Here is a 15,892-nt window from a genome sequence, read left to right on the forward strand (position 1 = left end):
AGATTACTTTGTCTATGAATAATCTGTATACATCTTATTCTGCGCAAGGTAAGTGGGCCGTGGTTTTAAAGGAGATTTCCTTGCGTAAATATGGACCCAGGCTTTGATTATACAGTTAGATTACATTTTGCTTACTTGCTGATTTCACCGTTTGTCTTGTACAATATTTACACTCCTTAATAACAAAACAGTCGACTAAAAGTGCAAGGTCGATGTCCGGCATATGTAGGCATTGTATGCATTTCAAGAAAGGTGTTCACGAGCCTTCTATAGCCTGCAGACAAACTTCGGGTGCACGTTAAAAAACCTCGTGTCGTTAGGTAACTTCCTCAATCAACTCAATCATTCAAATATAAATATTATAGGCGATTGTGAACTATCAAAACTGTCACCGGAAGTGTGTACTTTTTGACGAAAGTCACGATAGTTAACGATGTGACGTTGCACATTTTCAGTAGTTGTCCGCCACACCAACTAAGTGAAACGCTGAAAAAGAAAAGGCGTTTATTACGCTCCCACTCTCGTTCCCCATGTTTTCCCATTAAGTGAAACAAAATTCCTAACAATTTTCACTTATGAAATTGTATCTATGTGGTACAAATATCCTTGAGCATGGGCTCTTTGTTCTATCTCCTTGCCACTTTTCCACATACGTCTCGCTGAGTGGAACATAGTTGCTAAAATGTTCCACTAACCTAGTGAAGCTTATGTGGAACAAGAGCACACGGTTACAACCCCTCAGCGTAGGACCCTTGCGACCTTTGTCGAGCCGCCGACCATCCCACAGGAAGTTTCCGTGACCGTATAAGTCGCTCCCCTAGCATGCCCCGCGTGCCACGTACTTCGCGGTCAGCCGCATCGGGAATAGCGAACGTGCGCAGCACTCATAATTACGCCACTGCACATAACGCGACGTGCACTCACCAGCCAGCGCCATGCATTTTTTCGTCTCCTCCCGTTCAATATTTGACGAGCCGCTACGCGCGGTGCAGCGACGGGTTAACGCGCTTGATCCCTTATTGCTCTCGGGACCTACGCCGCCACATTAGGCTTAGGAGCGGATGGCATAACTGGGGAATGTATATATTCACGTCGTGGGCGTGGGAGACGGATCTCGCTGGCTTTTTGTGTCATATCGATCTGCGACCCCTTAGCGCGGTGTGGGGGCTTCTGCAATGGAGCGCGTTAAATGCATGACCGCATAATCGGCAGGCCTGCCGAGGTATATACCTCAGTGGCTACTGCGTTGCGGTGCTAAAACCGAGTTCTCGGGCTCGATCTCTGCCACGGCGGCCGCATTTCGATGACGGCGAAATGCAAGATCGCTCGTGCACTTAGGTTTAGGTGCATGTTAATGAACCCCGGGGATCGAAATTGATCCGGAGTCCCTAACCAGATATCGCGCGACTCGTGATCAGATCGTGGTTGTGGCACGTAAGACCTCATAATGTAATTAATTTAGCCGAAGGGCACAACATTGCAAAGTTCTTGTGCAGTAAACACTGCTTAAATATTTAGCCGAGATAAGTAGTTATTGAGCCCTTTTGACAGCGATAGCTTTTGTGTGCTCTTGAAGAGGTTTTTAGGCTTGTAGCGCAGCTCAGAAAGAGCGAAAAGGAAGGTGGAAGGGGTCATGAAAGGGAACATAGAACAGAGTGAGCACTCACCCTGTTCTCCGTTCCTTTTCATTACGTCTTCCACCTTCATTTTTGCTCTTTCTGAGCTCCGTTACAAGCCTAAAAAAGTCATGACATACCAACTCGCCCAAACTGCCGCGCTCTTAAAGAGCTTCGATGTGTTCCGGATCATCGTCGTCGCGGCTGCGTCTGCCGACAATTCATTGCGCAGGTTTCGTTAAAACAAGGTATTCTTTAAAGGGGTTAACTTAAGCCTTTACCAAGACGCTTTCAACTCGAGAAAGCTTGAAACGACTAAAGAACGTTTAAGTAAGTTTGACCTAAAAAAAAAACAAACTTGAGAGAGCTCTTACATTTCTTTAGGAGGCTATCGATTCCTAAGTAGAAGCAATCTCTGTAAACAGCATATTTTCCCTCACAAACAGCTTTTCTGGGTGGCATGAATTGCTTGGCTCTTCGCGATAAGTCAAGTAATCTGAACACGGACAACTTGAAACGGAAAGTATAGCTCAAGCTAAGCGCAGTTACACGGGACGATGTACGAATATATTTTGTGATTGTGCTCATCATGTGCTGCATTCTTTTCCAAGTATGTGACGTCGAACACAATAGGCCATGAAAACATCTTTGCTAGACGCTCTAACGACATTCTAAAAGGAAAAGCATAACAAAGGAGGGACCCGCATTAAGATGAGAAGTACAAAACTTCGAGCTGACCATGCATGCAGTCGAACTGTACGAATTTCTGCCTCCTATATACCGGTGAAAGTGTTCGCGTCATCTTTATTTGCCACTACGTGCGGCACCGTCCTCTGCGATGGCAAACGCGAACTGGTGCGCTGAGACTTAGCGTCACGTACCGCATATTCAGCGTCTCGTGATTGCGTCTACGCTTCTTTGAGTAGGTGGAACAAGCGTGGACACTCGTTGACGTGCGCTGAACACTGGCCGACTGGACGCGACTAGTTTGTTCCTGTGAAGTGTGTCCTGTTGAGTTGGTCCCTACATGTTCAAGAACATGGCACACACGCAGACAAGGCAACGAAACGCCGACGTGGTCTCAGTGTGTGCCTGCTTTGTAGTTGCACTGGAGGGGAGCAAAAATTTCAAAAATATCACTGTACTATGCATAAGCAATCCAGTTGGAGCTGCCCTCCCTACAACGGTGCACGTATGGGGCCTCTGATCAAGGGCGTGTCGCTTATCTTTATTTTCTTGCTTCGCCTGTCCTGCTTGGTCTTGACTTCAGCCAACACAAGTCTGGCGTGGATCCAGTCCCGCATTTGATAATTAGATTGCGCAAGGCGAACCAGCGTGCGCTTCTTGAATAAGAAGACAAAAACAAACAAAAACGTTACATAACGGGTATGCTTGCTTTGAGGGGGTTCTAGCTTGCAATATTTATTCAAGAATAGCTTTAATAGCATTGCATTGTGCAATAAAGTATGGTCAGTATAAGTATTTGTAATCGGAGGTGTCGAAGGAGACGTTGAAAGCTGACAGCAAACACGGAGCAGTGATTCTGAAAGAAACACTGTGTGTGCGTGTCTGTCGAGGAAGGAAGAGGGAGTGGGCGCCTTGCTGGGCTCTTGAGTTTGACTACCATCAATTAATGGCTAGTATTTCATTCTCCTTAGGGTAGGGCATCCTCCTCACCTGCGATAGATATAGATTAAGTTGGGGCTGGCTGATCCTCTAACTTCAGGTTTGTGAAGCCGGTCGCAGTGACGAGATGATCAAATCTTACGCTAGAAAGGTGATTCAAGGGCCTAGAGAAGCTTAAACCTCTCTGATATGTCATATCCCCCCCCTGTGGGTATGGCCCATAGCCACTCAGGACAACAACAAAAACATCTGTCTCTGTGCGCGTTTGTGGCACACCTTATCCGCAGTAAAGAGGAAGGCTTTATAAAATGACTTTACATCACCGATAAAACGAAGCTGTGGAACTGTTGCTGTCATTTATTCCTTGATTGAGCTCTTGATGCACTCCTGTAGACCGTCAACCTATAGGGCTATCGGGGTAATTTCAATGATGCAAAGAGGCCTATCAATATTCTGCCGCGCACCGGCGAAAATTGCTTGCCGCGGCTGAGTGGGCGGTGCTTCGACCCACGTTCTACGGCTTTCACGGCGCTTTCGCGGGCTCTTGGCGCAGCGGCGCGCATTGTATAACAAGTGGGTCAAGGCGATTGCACGGGCGTCCCGCCAGTCATCAAATGGACGACGGACAAGGCGGCAAGGCGCGGTGGCTTGCGTGGCGAGGAGGGAGGGAGTCAACAGCCCCGAGTGCTTTAGGGGTCTACCTGGGCGGTGTCAGCGTGAGGCGGTTAGCACGAATGAGCGGACGCATGCGCAGAGCAAACGCGGCCCGGCCAGACCACCCAAGATGGGACATCCAAGAGCAGCGTCAAACGTGCGCTGTGCAAGACGTGCCTATATATGTACGGTACAGGGTCGTCCTTTTTGAAAGGGAACACGCGAGCGCGTGGCCTGTGCTCTGCGGCGGCTGCCTAGAGCGCCGGTCAGTGGCAGCGAGAGGAAGCACGTCCGCTTTTGGCGTCATCTATTGACGTTCAGAATGACTAGGCATAGCCGATTGGAAGCGCCTACTGGACTCCCTTCCCCGTATTACTGATGCGCAAGAAGTGGGGCCTGCAGCGCGAGCGCGATTTGCTAGCTGCAGGCCCCGCTCCTTGCGCATCAGTAATACGGGGAAGGGAGTCCAGTAGGCGCTTCCAATCGGCCATGCCTAGTCATTCTGACCGTCAATAGATGACGCCAAAAGCGGACGTGCTTCCTATTGCTGCCACTGACCGGCGCTCTACGCAGCCGCCGCAGAGCACAGGCCACGCGCTCGCGTGTTCCCTTTCAAAAAGGACGACCCTGTACAAGTGCCGACGTACTGTGAGGTGTATACACAGTGGAAGGGTATACGTGGGGGGTGAATGCGTATGCCTAAACAGCCCGCTATCACACATACCCGCATGCCTGCCAGGTTTGCGTTCTGAATATCACAGAGGCCTGCGCGTACACCTGTCACCTGTGACGAACAATGGCCCTTCATTGCAGTTAGAACGATAGTGCGTATGCGTACATATCACGTGGCAGCTAAATGGTCAGGAGCTTGTAGTTGCCGCGCTTACGCGCTCCTATAGCCTTAGCTGTCACGTGATCTGTACGTGTTTCTATTCTCGCTGAAGTCAAGACTCCTTGCTCACCGCGATTCACAATTATTTGCGTTGGGCTTGAGTGACATTCAGAAACCAATCAAATCGAGACGGCAGGCATATGCGTACACCGATTTGTGAAGGTGGCTGGAGTGTGCTCCAGTTGCCCTGGAGGTGGCTGGAGGTGCCCATTACGTTGATTAGAGTGTTATATCCTTATTAGTTATGCCCTGCTTATGAAGCCAACATAGCTTGTAACCACATATGCAATTAGGCTTGAACAGCTGAGTGTGTATCTTATTAACATATCCGCAGTGTTTGAAATGCTAAAGGGACGGCTCACATTTGCACAAGTGTGAGTTTGCGAGCGTCTTTCAACCGTTGGGGTTCATAAAACAAAGCAAGGATTTGTGCATGATGATAATGCCAATTGCATTATTCTGCGTAGGTGAGCGGAGTGAGCCAGCTGACGCTTCACCTGCCCAGCGAGTACACCAGCCTACCTGGGGGCGAGCTGCGCGTCGACTACTCGCCGCCCGTCGGCGACCCCGGGCCGAACTTCACGTTCCCTGCCACGGACTCCGTAGAGGGCGTGCCCATCGACGGCGTGCTGCCCGGCACGGACTACAACTTCCAGCTCTACCTCAGCAACGGCACAGTTAACAACCATCGGCTATGGTCGAGCGTCATCGAGACTGGTGCGTCTCAGTTCCAAAATTTATTATATTTTTCTTCTATTATTCTTTTTGTTGACCATTATTCCCCTACGGTGACTGTTCACGCTCCATGTCAAGACTCTTCTGCTATTTCATTCCGTAGGCAATCGAATAGTTCTGGATCTTTGCCGTACCGTTCTTACGGAGAACTATATTCTGCCTCGCAATGTAGTTTTAGTGCATCGAGAAGTACGGGGCGCAGGAGCCAATCAGAGGAGCCGACATGCAGGTGGCTCCAGTGCACGATGTGTCCATCCGCGTCTGCATGCGCCCCGCCGCTGTCACGTTCCTACCACATAAGGAGCGTAATCGCTGGCAATGTGTAGGAGATGAAGAAACAGTTCACACATTTATGTAGCGCTTGGCTATAATGAACGTATATACATACAATGCAAACGACGCTAAACCACAGAACTAGATTTTATGGCGTGCGAGGCGGCACACGTGAAGCAAGTGGTAGTGCCCTGGCACGCCTCGTAGCTTTCTCTGCAGTGCAAGCTCATTTTTTACAAAGCATAGGGTGGAACTTTTGCGGATTCGTTATAAGGTTCTCATGGTATATCTTTGGAATCCTTATTAATATATTTGTAATCATTAAACTCTAAGAATTGCGTACTATATTTACGGAATCTATATCATTGGCCCATAAGAGGTCCACAACATTTTCCATAAAAAGGTCAAGCGGAAAAACATATGGAACCACTCGACTGCATACAGAATGTTTAAGTAGAGCGGTTTCGACAAATAGGCAAAAATCTTTATCAAGATTTCGTAAATGTTACGCAAAAGAGCCCGTTTTCGCAAAAACGTTCTTACCCTGGAACTGTCCTCAATAACTGGTGTCAGCCAGTCGCGATATTGGGCATATTATTGGCCAAGCCGGACGGTCGACGAATGGCGAGAAAAACATCCGAACAAAAAGCATTGTGAATTCAGCCACTGTTCCGGATTTCATTGCAGATTTTACGGAATACAAATTTTATGGAATTAGCTAATTGCGTGAAAATTTCTCAATAAATATATTGACTCGCCTAGAACTGTCGGTCTGCATACGTAAACGGTTCAGTGGCTTTCATTGTTCACTCATTCATTCGTGCTTGTAGTTTATGGTCAAAGGTATCCCCCTTATAGTGGCATGCTGATATGGGCTATACGTGCTGTTTACCTTATGCACCCCGAACAAGATGCATGCGATTTCGTCTTTCTGCAGTGTCATTGTTTTATTAGTTCTTTATTTATATGTTAGGGTTGCCTCTTCTGCCTCGATGAGAAACAAGACCTCGACCGCCCTTTTTAGCATGTGTTCCCTCAACAAACTTTCATTGTGGTTAGCCCTGCAGAAACACACTTGAACGAAAAACACAAGTCTCTTAAAGTGCTTTTGTGCATACAAACCTGCTATACAGTATGTGACTCTGGGGATGCGGACAAGGATCATTTGTATCAAAGAGAAAGCGGAAGTTTCAAACTACGCTTCCGTGAACTTTTTCGCTTGTCTTTGTGACCCACGTCACCTATAGACTCGTGTGCTATGCGTTCAGTCACAGAGATGACGCCCAGTGACATCACTGAACGCACTTCTGCACTCTGACATTAACCTACTGCTGTACTACAAGCGTTATGTCAAAGATTTGCGGTAACGTTTTCATTGTTGATGAGGCTACGCCTACCATAGCAGGGCTATAACAAGGAATACAAGCTTGAGTGTGAGATATCCTACTCCTACGAAGCTCCATTCGCTTCCTCAGTGCTCTGAAGGGGCCTGAAGCAGTTATGTTAGGAGCAGTCATGACTTTCTCTGCTAGTTCGCGCACCTATTTTGCACCCTTTTTCGTGGGTGTTCTGAACTTAAACATTTACACGCGTTGATGATCTGCTTAGCGTAAGTGCATCCTTTACAAGATAGGTGAGAGTGCTAGAGAAGAAATGTACTTGACATGACTGCGCAAGCGTCACACACTTTCATTCTCTCCAACCTGCTTTTGTGCCAAATATATTCTTGCTCATATATTTTTACCTTGTAAAATTCCCCGCAAGATTATTTTGACCAGTGGTATACTGAAATGGCTTTTCCTGCTGTTACCTTGGATCGCCGCCGAGTACATTTATACAGAAGGCCTACAGAGGCCAACTCACTTCTCTATAATGATTGAGCCACGTGCTCAAGACTGCGCTGGCATTATCCAAAGATGATGTGCGGCACAAAATTGGCTTGAAGTGAGCTTGCATTTTTACATTTGTAGTTTCCATTCATTTCTTTCGACCTGTTGGCTCAAAGTTTGGTCTAAGCTGCTTTCACCCCCGATAGCGTATGGACAAGCGCGTTGACCTCTGCGCGAGTATGAAATCGACTCCAGGGATGGGGTCAACTATTAAGCAGCAGACAATTTTTTTTCCCGTCAAGTAACTTTTGTTTGTTGGTGTGGTGTGTGCATGTGTTGGTTGGTGGTGGTTTGGTGGTGGTTGGCTATAATCAATACACGTCCCTCAACTTCGTCCTTCCTGGCGCACACGCAACATGCTTTTCTGCACACTCGATGGAGGCTTCTACTTCGCATGCTTTTCTTTCTTTCCCCTATCTGTTTTTCATTTCCAGTGTCTGCAGTGTGCTCTTATCACTATGTCAGCAGAAAGGAGTCGCATCTCATGGCTATCTTGGCGATGTCTCTTACAACAGTAAGTACAGAAAGAAAAAAAAACTTGGAGTAATGGCCACTGAGAATGCATTGGCCTACTCCGCACAGGAGTGTCACGGACACAGGAAGATTGCACACCATGACTGCACACCATACGCAACCTCAATTATACATCGATTGCACATGTTAATATACCTGCATGAAATTCAAAAACTTTCACAGAAGTGTTGTAAGACCTAATTGTCTTCTAGGTCTTTATTTCTTTTGAGCTCTGTTTGTTAACAGTCCATCTAAGGGATAATAGATCCGAAATAACTTAGCTCACTTTTTATCTGTCAATATCTGTCATAAAACAGTGCGTTGACATTCATGCTGTTAACCTTCTATCAGTGAGAGCTGTTATTCATAGACCTGCATTCTGTCACAGCACTTACCACGCCACATTTGCATGCTCTGCTCACTTGCAATGCTCGACAACACACTTGTACAAAACAGTTCTCACGTTCCTGTAAAAAAAAGTATACGGCTTGTCTTCAAAGCTAAATCTGCAGATTTATGAGAAGCCATTAGACGAAGAGCATACTGCTCGCACCGTCCAACATTTTTTTCTCTCTCTCCCTTTCTTTGTTTTCTCGCTCTCCTCGCTGGCCTGCACAGGGCAACCCAATTACCGAGCCCCCCTCCCGGTCCCGAACTACCAAGGCTACCAGCCCGGGCATGCGGTACAGACGGCACCACCACCCTCCTCACTCTATCCCAGTCACTACCACCAACCACAACTTGCCAACACACCACCACCACAACCACCACCACCACCGCCACCTCTCTACCCTGTCTACAATCCTCTGACCGCCACGGCTGGCCGGTGTGCGGGACCGTTTCCCGAACCAGGGTGTCCCGCACCATCCACACGCCCTCATCCACGATCCCTCCCGGTCTCCTTACCCATCCGTGCCGCCGCACTCTCGTCCGACGACATCATTGCCGGTACGATAAGAGTCGGTACGGTACCTCAGTCGGTACCTCAGTCGGTACGGCAGTGTGATGTCATGGATCACGAACTATTTTTTTTTTCGTATTTCGGCCCATTGTGATTCAGTAAACGTTCATGACACTTCATAAGTCCAACCTATGGCGCTTTGAGAATGTAGTGTAATTCATTTTTACAAATAAAGATTTATACCCGAGGAGGCGGCGTCAAAATCCATGACGTCACGGCTAAATTGTGCGGGAATGTCAAGACGGCATCGCCCCTAGTCTTTGGTCTTTGCGTCTTTCCTGGCTTGCCAAGCGTCCTCTCCCGTTTAGAGTCTCCGTATTGTGATTGTGGGAGAGTAATTTACTAACATAGCTTAAACCAGTTTTTTTCTTTAGTGTTCCTTTGACTGTGCTAGTCCGGTAGATTCCGCCATCAAACACTCAGTTGTCTTAGCATGCAAGCGTTGCAGGCTGGCGAAACAAGAGCAGAACAAGTGTCTGTTACACTAGTAGACTTCATAAGGTGTACTCCGCCAGCGACCAGATATGTGTCTTGCTTTCGTCCTGTGCTTGGCCGGCAAGGCATCCACATGAACTGCCATGTATGAAAGCCTTGTTTTGAACATTATGAAACTGCTGTGTTCGCACACGAACAGGTACGTCACAGACTGTACTCCCACGGTAATGAACCCGCCGTGGTTGCTCAGTGGCTATGGTGTTGGGCTGCTGAGCACAAGGTCGCGGGATCGAATCCCAGTCACGTCGGCCACATTTCGATGGGGGCGAAATGCCCAAACACTCGTGTACTTAGATTTAGGTGCACGTTAAAGAACCCCAGGTGGTCAAAATTTCCGGAGTCCCTCGCTACGGCGTGCCTCATAATCAGATAGTGGTTTTGGCACGTAAAACTCCATAATTTTTTTCCCACGGTAATGTTTGTGCAAGAGCTTTCTGCCGCAACTGAACATGGTTGAAATAGAAAAGTGACAGGAAGCTAGTCATGTCCTAGTTCTAGTCATGTTCAATGTGGCAATAACTGTGATAAAATGTCACTTCTTGGCGTTTCCGGCAAGAAACGAGCGGAAACTTAGATGACGTCCTTGGAACGATTTCGAAGCGCGGCAGTTCCGGCAGATATTCACGTTCGCCATCAGCACGTGTGGCCCCCACGCTTTGTGAACGGCCATGCAGCAAAGTACACGTACACAGTAGTTCCTCTCTGGCTTCCACCACAGGATGTATTTCTGTTTGTCCTGGTGTCTTGTTTAAGGGCGTAAAATAACTTTTGTGTGCGAACACCATGGTTTAAAATGAGCAAAACAAGGTTCTAATACATAGATGTATGTGAAATGTTGCCACAGCCAAGCTATTGCAGCTCGAAAATTGCAAAATGTATAGCGACAAAAAGCGTGTGAGACAAAATTTCCTATTCTTATTTGTTAGGCACAATACCATCGAAAGTAAAGCATCCCAGCCCGTCTTCAGTGCGCTGCAGGAGAACAGCAGTTCTGGCATCTGTTCTCTTTTTTAGCCACACAAGTTTTTCAAAAGCTGTACGAGTACCCCGTAAATAAATGCGCACACTACCTGGTTCTTCATTGGAGCTATAACACAGCACTCGACCAACAGTGAAAAAGTTCGTGGCAGAGCAATTAGTCATCCCTTCTCTGGGTACTCTTTCCAGGTTGTTTCAATGGTTGGATGAGAGAAAAATTACAAGCGTTTTTTTTTCTTCTCACTGATCTGTCTATGCTTGAGACATGTTTATGGGTCAGCTGGCAAAAGGTCATAAAGTCATCATATTTACAGGAGTAGGTAAAGTCGCCGAAAGAAACCTGAAGGTTTCACTTTTGAAGTCAACATTTTCTATAGGATGCATTGTTAACACTGTCCTTCCGTACTTTTTTCACCGAGCTTTACAGTCCGTGGGGGTAAGGCACCTTTCTACATAACACTAGCGCTCGAGAAAATGTTCTTCGAAACACTTGAATGTTATTTCAATATATTCCAATATAGTTATATAACAGCTTGTCAACGATGGACGAAGAGAAACCTAAGCCTAAAACCAAGATTAGGAGAAAGGGACACTTTTCATCGTCAGGTGTTAAATGAAACAAGTCTCCTTGGCTAAATGTTTGGCTTCAGGCTTAGGGCTTCCCTTGTTAAGTCACTCTTGATCCATTGAACTGTTCATCGTTCTGTGAATGTTTGAATGTTTTTTGCCTTGTTTAGATTAATCACATAACAACTGTTTAAATAATAAGCATGCTGCCTAAACACCTTATTCAAAATGACACCTTGCTCCCACTGATACTTCCAACCTGCCTGCCTTCCCAAGGAGCCCACCAAAGCCGAAGGATAGCTTTTCACCACGTACGTATAAATAATTTTAGCTAAAACTCTGTGCCTATCATGGTATGCATAGAGAACATCGTGAGCCATCTCGTACGACTTCTCGTAAGATACTACAACGAAGCTGCGCGTTCGGTTGCGCCGGAGTGATTGATGCCTGCTTTTGGTGCTCTTCTCGCTGATGCTCCTGCAGAGCCGGACCCGCCCACCAACCTGTCCATCAAGATTGACACGGGCAAAGTGGCCCACGTGTACTGGCAGCCACCGGCCGAAGGCAAGATCACGGGATACCGGCTCGCCATCTCCCCCCTCTCCGACCAGGACGAGGCCCCCGAGCGCAGTGTTCACCTGAACGACGAAAACCCTCCGTACACGCTCAGGGAGCTCACCCCGGGAGGCACCTACCAGCTGCAGCTGTTCAGCGTCTACAAGTCCCGCGAGTCCCAGCAGTCCGCCGCGTCGAACTTCACCACAAGTACGTATTGCGTAGCCCCGTCTGGTACTGACGGCTACGAGGTGATCTGTATGTCACGCGAGCTCGAAGACGCACTGAAACGTATTTTGAAAGTTGTAGATCCTATACCACGCGCTTTACACGTGCAAGAATGAGACTTATCTACTCTGAAAATGGGGAGACAAGATATTTAACCTGAAAGTAAAGTTTGTCTCGGAACGTCGCCCACGCTTCATCGGCATCATCTTGATGTCATGACAGAGAGCAAAAGTTGGTGACGTTGCATAGCAATAATTAGGCTTACTGTGATGACGCTTCTCACAACAAAATAATTACCGCTGCTGCCACCCATTAGCGCAGTCTCCTGACTGCATGGGTCATGACGTCATGACCCATGCACCTCTGGGTACCAACACTGATCCGTGGAAAGAAATATCATAGTAATTTATTTATGCTGCGAGGACATTTGCCAGTATTATTGTACGATTTAAACTGTATCTATGTTCATTAGTGGAAAAAGGTGTCAAGTCGAGAATTTCATGTCGGCACTCTTTTAAGCCTACCGCTTGGCGCCATGCACAAAGAACTTCAGGACAAGCTCCAGCGCCTCTTGTTCCTGTTTTTCCTGTGTGAGAGGTGCGGCACAGCTTTAGGTGGCATAAAAATCCGCATACCATTGTCAGTGCTTGTGCCTTTTACTAGCAGTTGTGCAGGAAACAATACCTGTGCGACATGTACTTGCGGACCCTGTGTTGATGTTTACTTCTTTGCGGTAAGCACGTGTGCTATTTTGGAAGCTTATGTGCATCAGTAGCAGTGAATAAAGTCTAACTACTTGCATAAGCTCAAGCGCCATTCTACTTTATACGCGTACCTAGTTTAGCATTTAGCAAGTTGCTTGATATGACGAAGCGATTTCCTTAGCCACCCAACATAGGCTGAAGCATGAGCTTTTTCAATAAAAATGTCATTCATTCATTCATTCATTCATTCATTCATTCATTCATTCATTCATTCATTCATTCATTCATTCATTCATTCATTCATTCTTTTCTTCCTAGAACCAAATGCCCCAGGCCGCTTCATTGTGTGGTTCCGAAATGAAACCACGCTCTTGGTGCTGTGGCAGCCACCCTACCCTTCGGGCATCTTCGACCAGTATTTGGTGAGTGAAAGCAGTACTTTTAGTTACGACCATTTACTATAATCAGTATGTTGCGTCGTAGTTGCAAATCTGCAAAAGTATTGAGTGTATGTTTGCACAGTAGGTGAATCGCTTCAGGGACATCGTCTTTGGACTTCATAACCAAGTGGCATTATCAGGTGCGTTTCCTGAAAATGTGAAGCAATGCATCCAGTAGCAGAAGCGAGTTTGAAAACTGTAATTTTATCTGGATTTTTAGAGCCATACTTCGAGTAAAACATGCAGTTTTCTTGGAGGTTCTTGGGGGCAAGGTGGCTTAAGGGCAGTTAACTTCTTCAGGAAATACTAAAGCACAGTAGAGGTACAGCGAGCACAAAAAGATAGCTTACGAGCGAAGCACCACATAGAACCACGATAGAACAAAGAATGAAAGCACAGAAAAATCGGCATAAAGCAAATATGTTTTCTTGATTGTAAACATTTCGCTCAAGAGAACCATGATCAAGCGATTAGGCTCATCATATAATGTTGTTATCTTGTCCGTAAACGTATTGCATTTTCCTGAGTACAGTGGTGCCGACAAGATTAACGTAAGGCAGTAACAGCGCTGGTATCGACATCTTGTGACGAGGAGTTTAACCAGAGTGTACTCAAAACTGATACTGCAGCGACCTACCATATTCTACTTAGGTGCTCTCGTAAAGCTTCAGTAGTAACATAATCACTGACCTGCAGTTATTTGCGACCCTCCTTCGACGGGTGTACTCGCACAACGAGAATACGTTTCAAGTGCGTTGTAGTTGGACACAGCCTCAAAAGTTGTCACTACCAGCATTGCCGGGCTCCGCTATCACGATTGCCCGTAAACGGTCCAAGAAGTTTATGGAGAAGCTAAGGCTCTCTGTTTTCTTCACTGAGATGGTTTGCAGAAGACTGTGGTCAGCTCAAAGGCGTAACTCGGCTTCCCGGAATCCAGTGTGGCTGCTCGGCGTGCTACCCTTCCCCTCTCACCTCTTTCTCTTGCCACTCCTATTTCCTTCTCTTGCTGTACTTTTGCCTGTAATTAGGCATGTGCTTTTGTAGAAATAAACAAAGACAAAATGGCACTTAACATCTTACATTTTGTAGTCGTTCTAGAATTTGTGCAGCTAGACACACCAAGCCCACAGTTAGCACACGTAGTTAAATGTTATAAATTAAAGTGACATAATGGGAACAATTCTTTCCGCGATACAATGTTTACAGCAAAATATAGTTACTATTCCTTATAACCAGAAATGGTCGCTTAGTGTCTACCGCAGCACAGCCACCAATTAGCGTGCTGCACCCCCTCGGTGGAGTGTGCCTGAGGCGGTTCGCCCCCCTCTCTCATCCTCAACCTAGTGACACCACGGGATTAGCAGTTAACTGCAGACCCAGCACACAGTTTTCTTTTCCTACCTCCCCCCCCCCCCCCACTTCTGAAGCCTCATTCTGACTCACTCAAACTCAAACACACAGGTGAGCATCACACCGGAGGATGCCTCTCAGTCCATCCTCTATGTCGACAAGGAAGGTGAGCCACCCGGTCCGGCACAAGCGCCCTTCTATGGCCTCGTACCTGGTCGTGCGTACAACATCTCGGTGCAGACAATCAGCCAGACGCAGATCAGCGCACCCACAGAGGCCCAGTACCGAACCGGTGAGTGGCACCAACCGGTTCAAGTGTTCTGCGAAAACGCCTTCGCCAAGTCGAAAATGAAATTAGTATTCGTTCGGCCAACACATTTGCCGGAACTTTCCGTGGGGTTGATAAGCTATGCAAGGTTTGTCGATTTCGCCGTTTCATACTTTTCCGAATTCGTCAATATGTCGACTTCAAGAATCGGTACTACACATTGGCTGTACTCGTATTATTAACGTATGCATTCACAGTGAAAATTAAAGAAAGTATGTCTTAGATATTTACGTGTTTCCCTAAGCAGTGATGAGGTCGCAAGTCTGTAGATATTCCAAAAATTACCTAATCGATCCTGTGTTTCTTTTTCCTTCGGTAGAAAGCTCGTGACACCTACATTTTTACGCACTTTTGTGCATTTCGACAGTGCCCACAAAAATAATACCTATACCTTGCCGTTTGATTACAGAAATGTCTGCGCTGCTTTCAGTATTTAATTAGGGGGACACTGGTTAATATTTTGCTACAAATTTAGTGAACAGAGTGCCGATAAAGCGAGTAATGTTCAAGAGCCTACTTTAGAGTTTCAGGGTAAAAATATTGACGTCCTTTCACTTTGGCATATTGTGGATGGTCCCATTGATCACGCGAATGAATCTCCTAAAGCTGACTGAAATGACTGAGAAGAAGAGTTTTCAAGTTGCAATATCTTAGTCTGTGTTACTGGACGCCTGAGATCGACATTTTCATGTGCTGCCACGGCAACCTGTGCATGTAGTCTGGGCGGTCGCATAAAAATGTCGCCAGCGCAGTGAGATCTATGTGCGTGTTAAAGAGTGTTATGTGACACTTGATGCTTTATTTGCACTTAAAGAAACGTAAAATAAAGAGTGCAGGAGGTGTGCAAGTCCTACTAGAATATTAGGCCAATACAGACAGAAGGTATTGCAGAACCGACCAACTGCACCAAAATAATTGATTAGTTAATTAATCAAAGAATGAAGAGTGAAAAGATGGAGAGAGAAGAGAGGAAAGAGAATGCTGTGCAGATGATCACACTTGTTGAAAAGTTCACGATGAGCAGCATCACCTCTTCCCAAGACTTCACACACGGTGAGGACTGTGACCATGGGTCAAGTGTTCACCAA

The 15,892-nt window shown here is 46.6% G+C and overlaps 1 protein-coding gene across 3 annotated transcripts in view; it reads left to right on the forward strand.

Annotated features, from left to right (window-relative positions):
- Ptp10D (Protein tyrosine phosphatase 10D) overlaps positions 1–15,892 on the forward strand; it is a 181,810-nt gene that overhangs the window by 114,988 nt on the left and 50,930 nt on the right. For 2 of the 3 annotated variants that reach the window (XM_070527184.1, XM_070527183.1), the window contains exons 2-6: positions 5,256–5,505; positions 8,817–9,146; positions 11,683–11,964; positions 13,005–13,108; positions 14,588–14,768. In XM_070527184.1, coding sequence (XP_070383285.1) covers positions 5,256–5,505; positions 8,817–9,146; positions 11,683–11,964; positions 13,005–13,108; positions 14,588–14,768 — 1,147 coding nt within the window. The remainder of the gene's footprint in view (positions 1–5,255; positions 5,506–8,816; positions 9,147–11,682; positions 11,965–13,004; positions 13,109–14,587; positions 14,769–15,892) is intronic. The other variant, XM_070527185.1, reaches the window with a different exon arrangement.

This window comes from Dermacentor albipictus, chromosome 10 (genome assembly GCF_038994185.2).
Source record: "Dermacentor albipictus isolate Rhodes 1998 colony chromosome 10, USDA_Dalb.pri_finalv2, whole genome shotgun sequence".
Taxonomy (NCBI): domain Eukaryota; kingdom Metazoa; phylum Arthropoda; class Arachnida; order Ixodida; family Ixodidae; genus Dermacentor; species Dermacentor albipictus.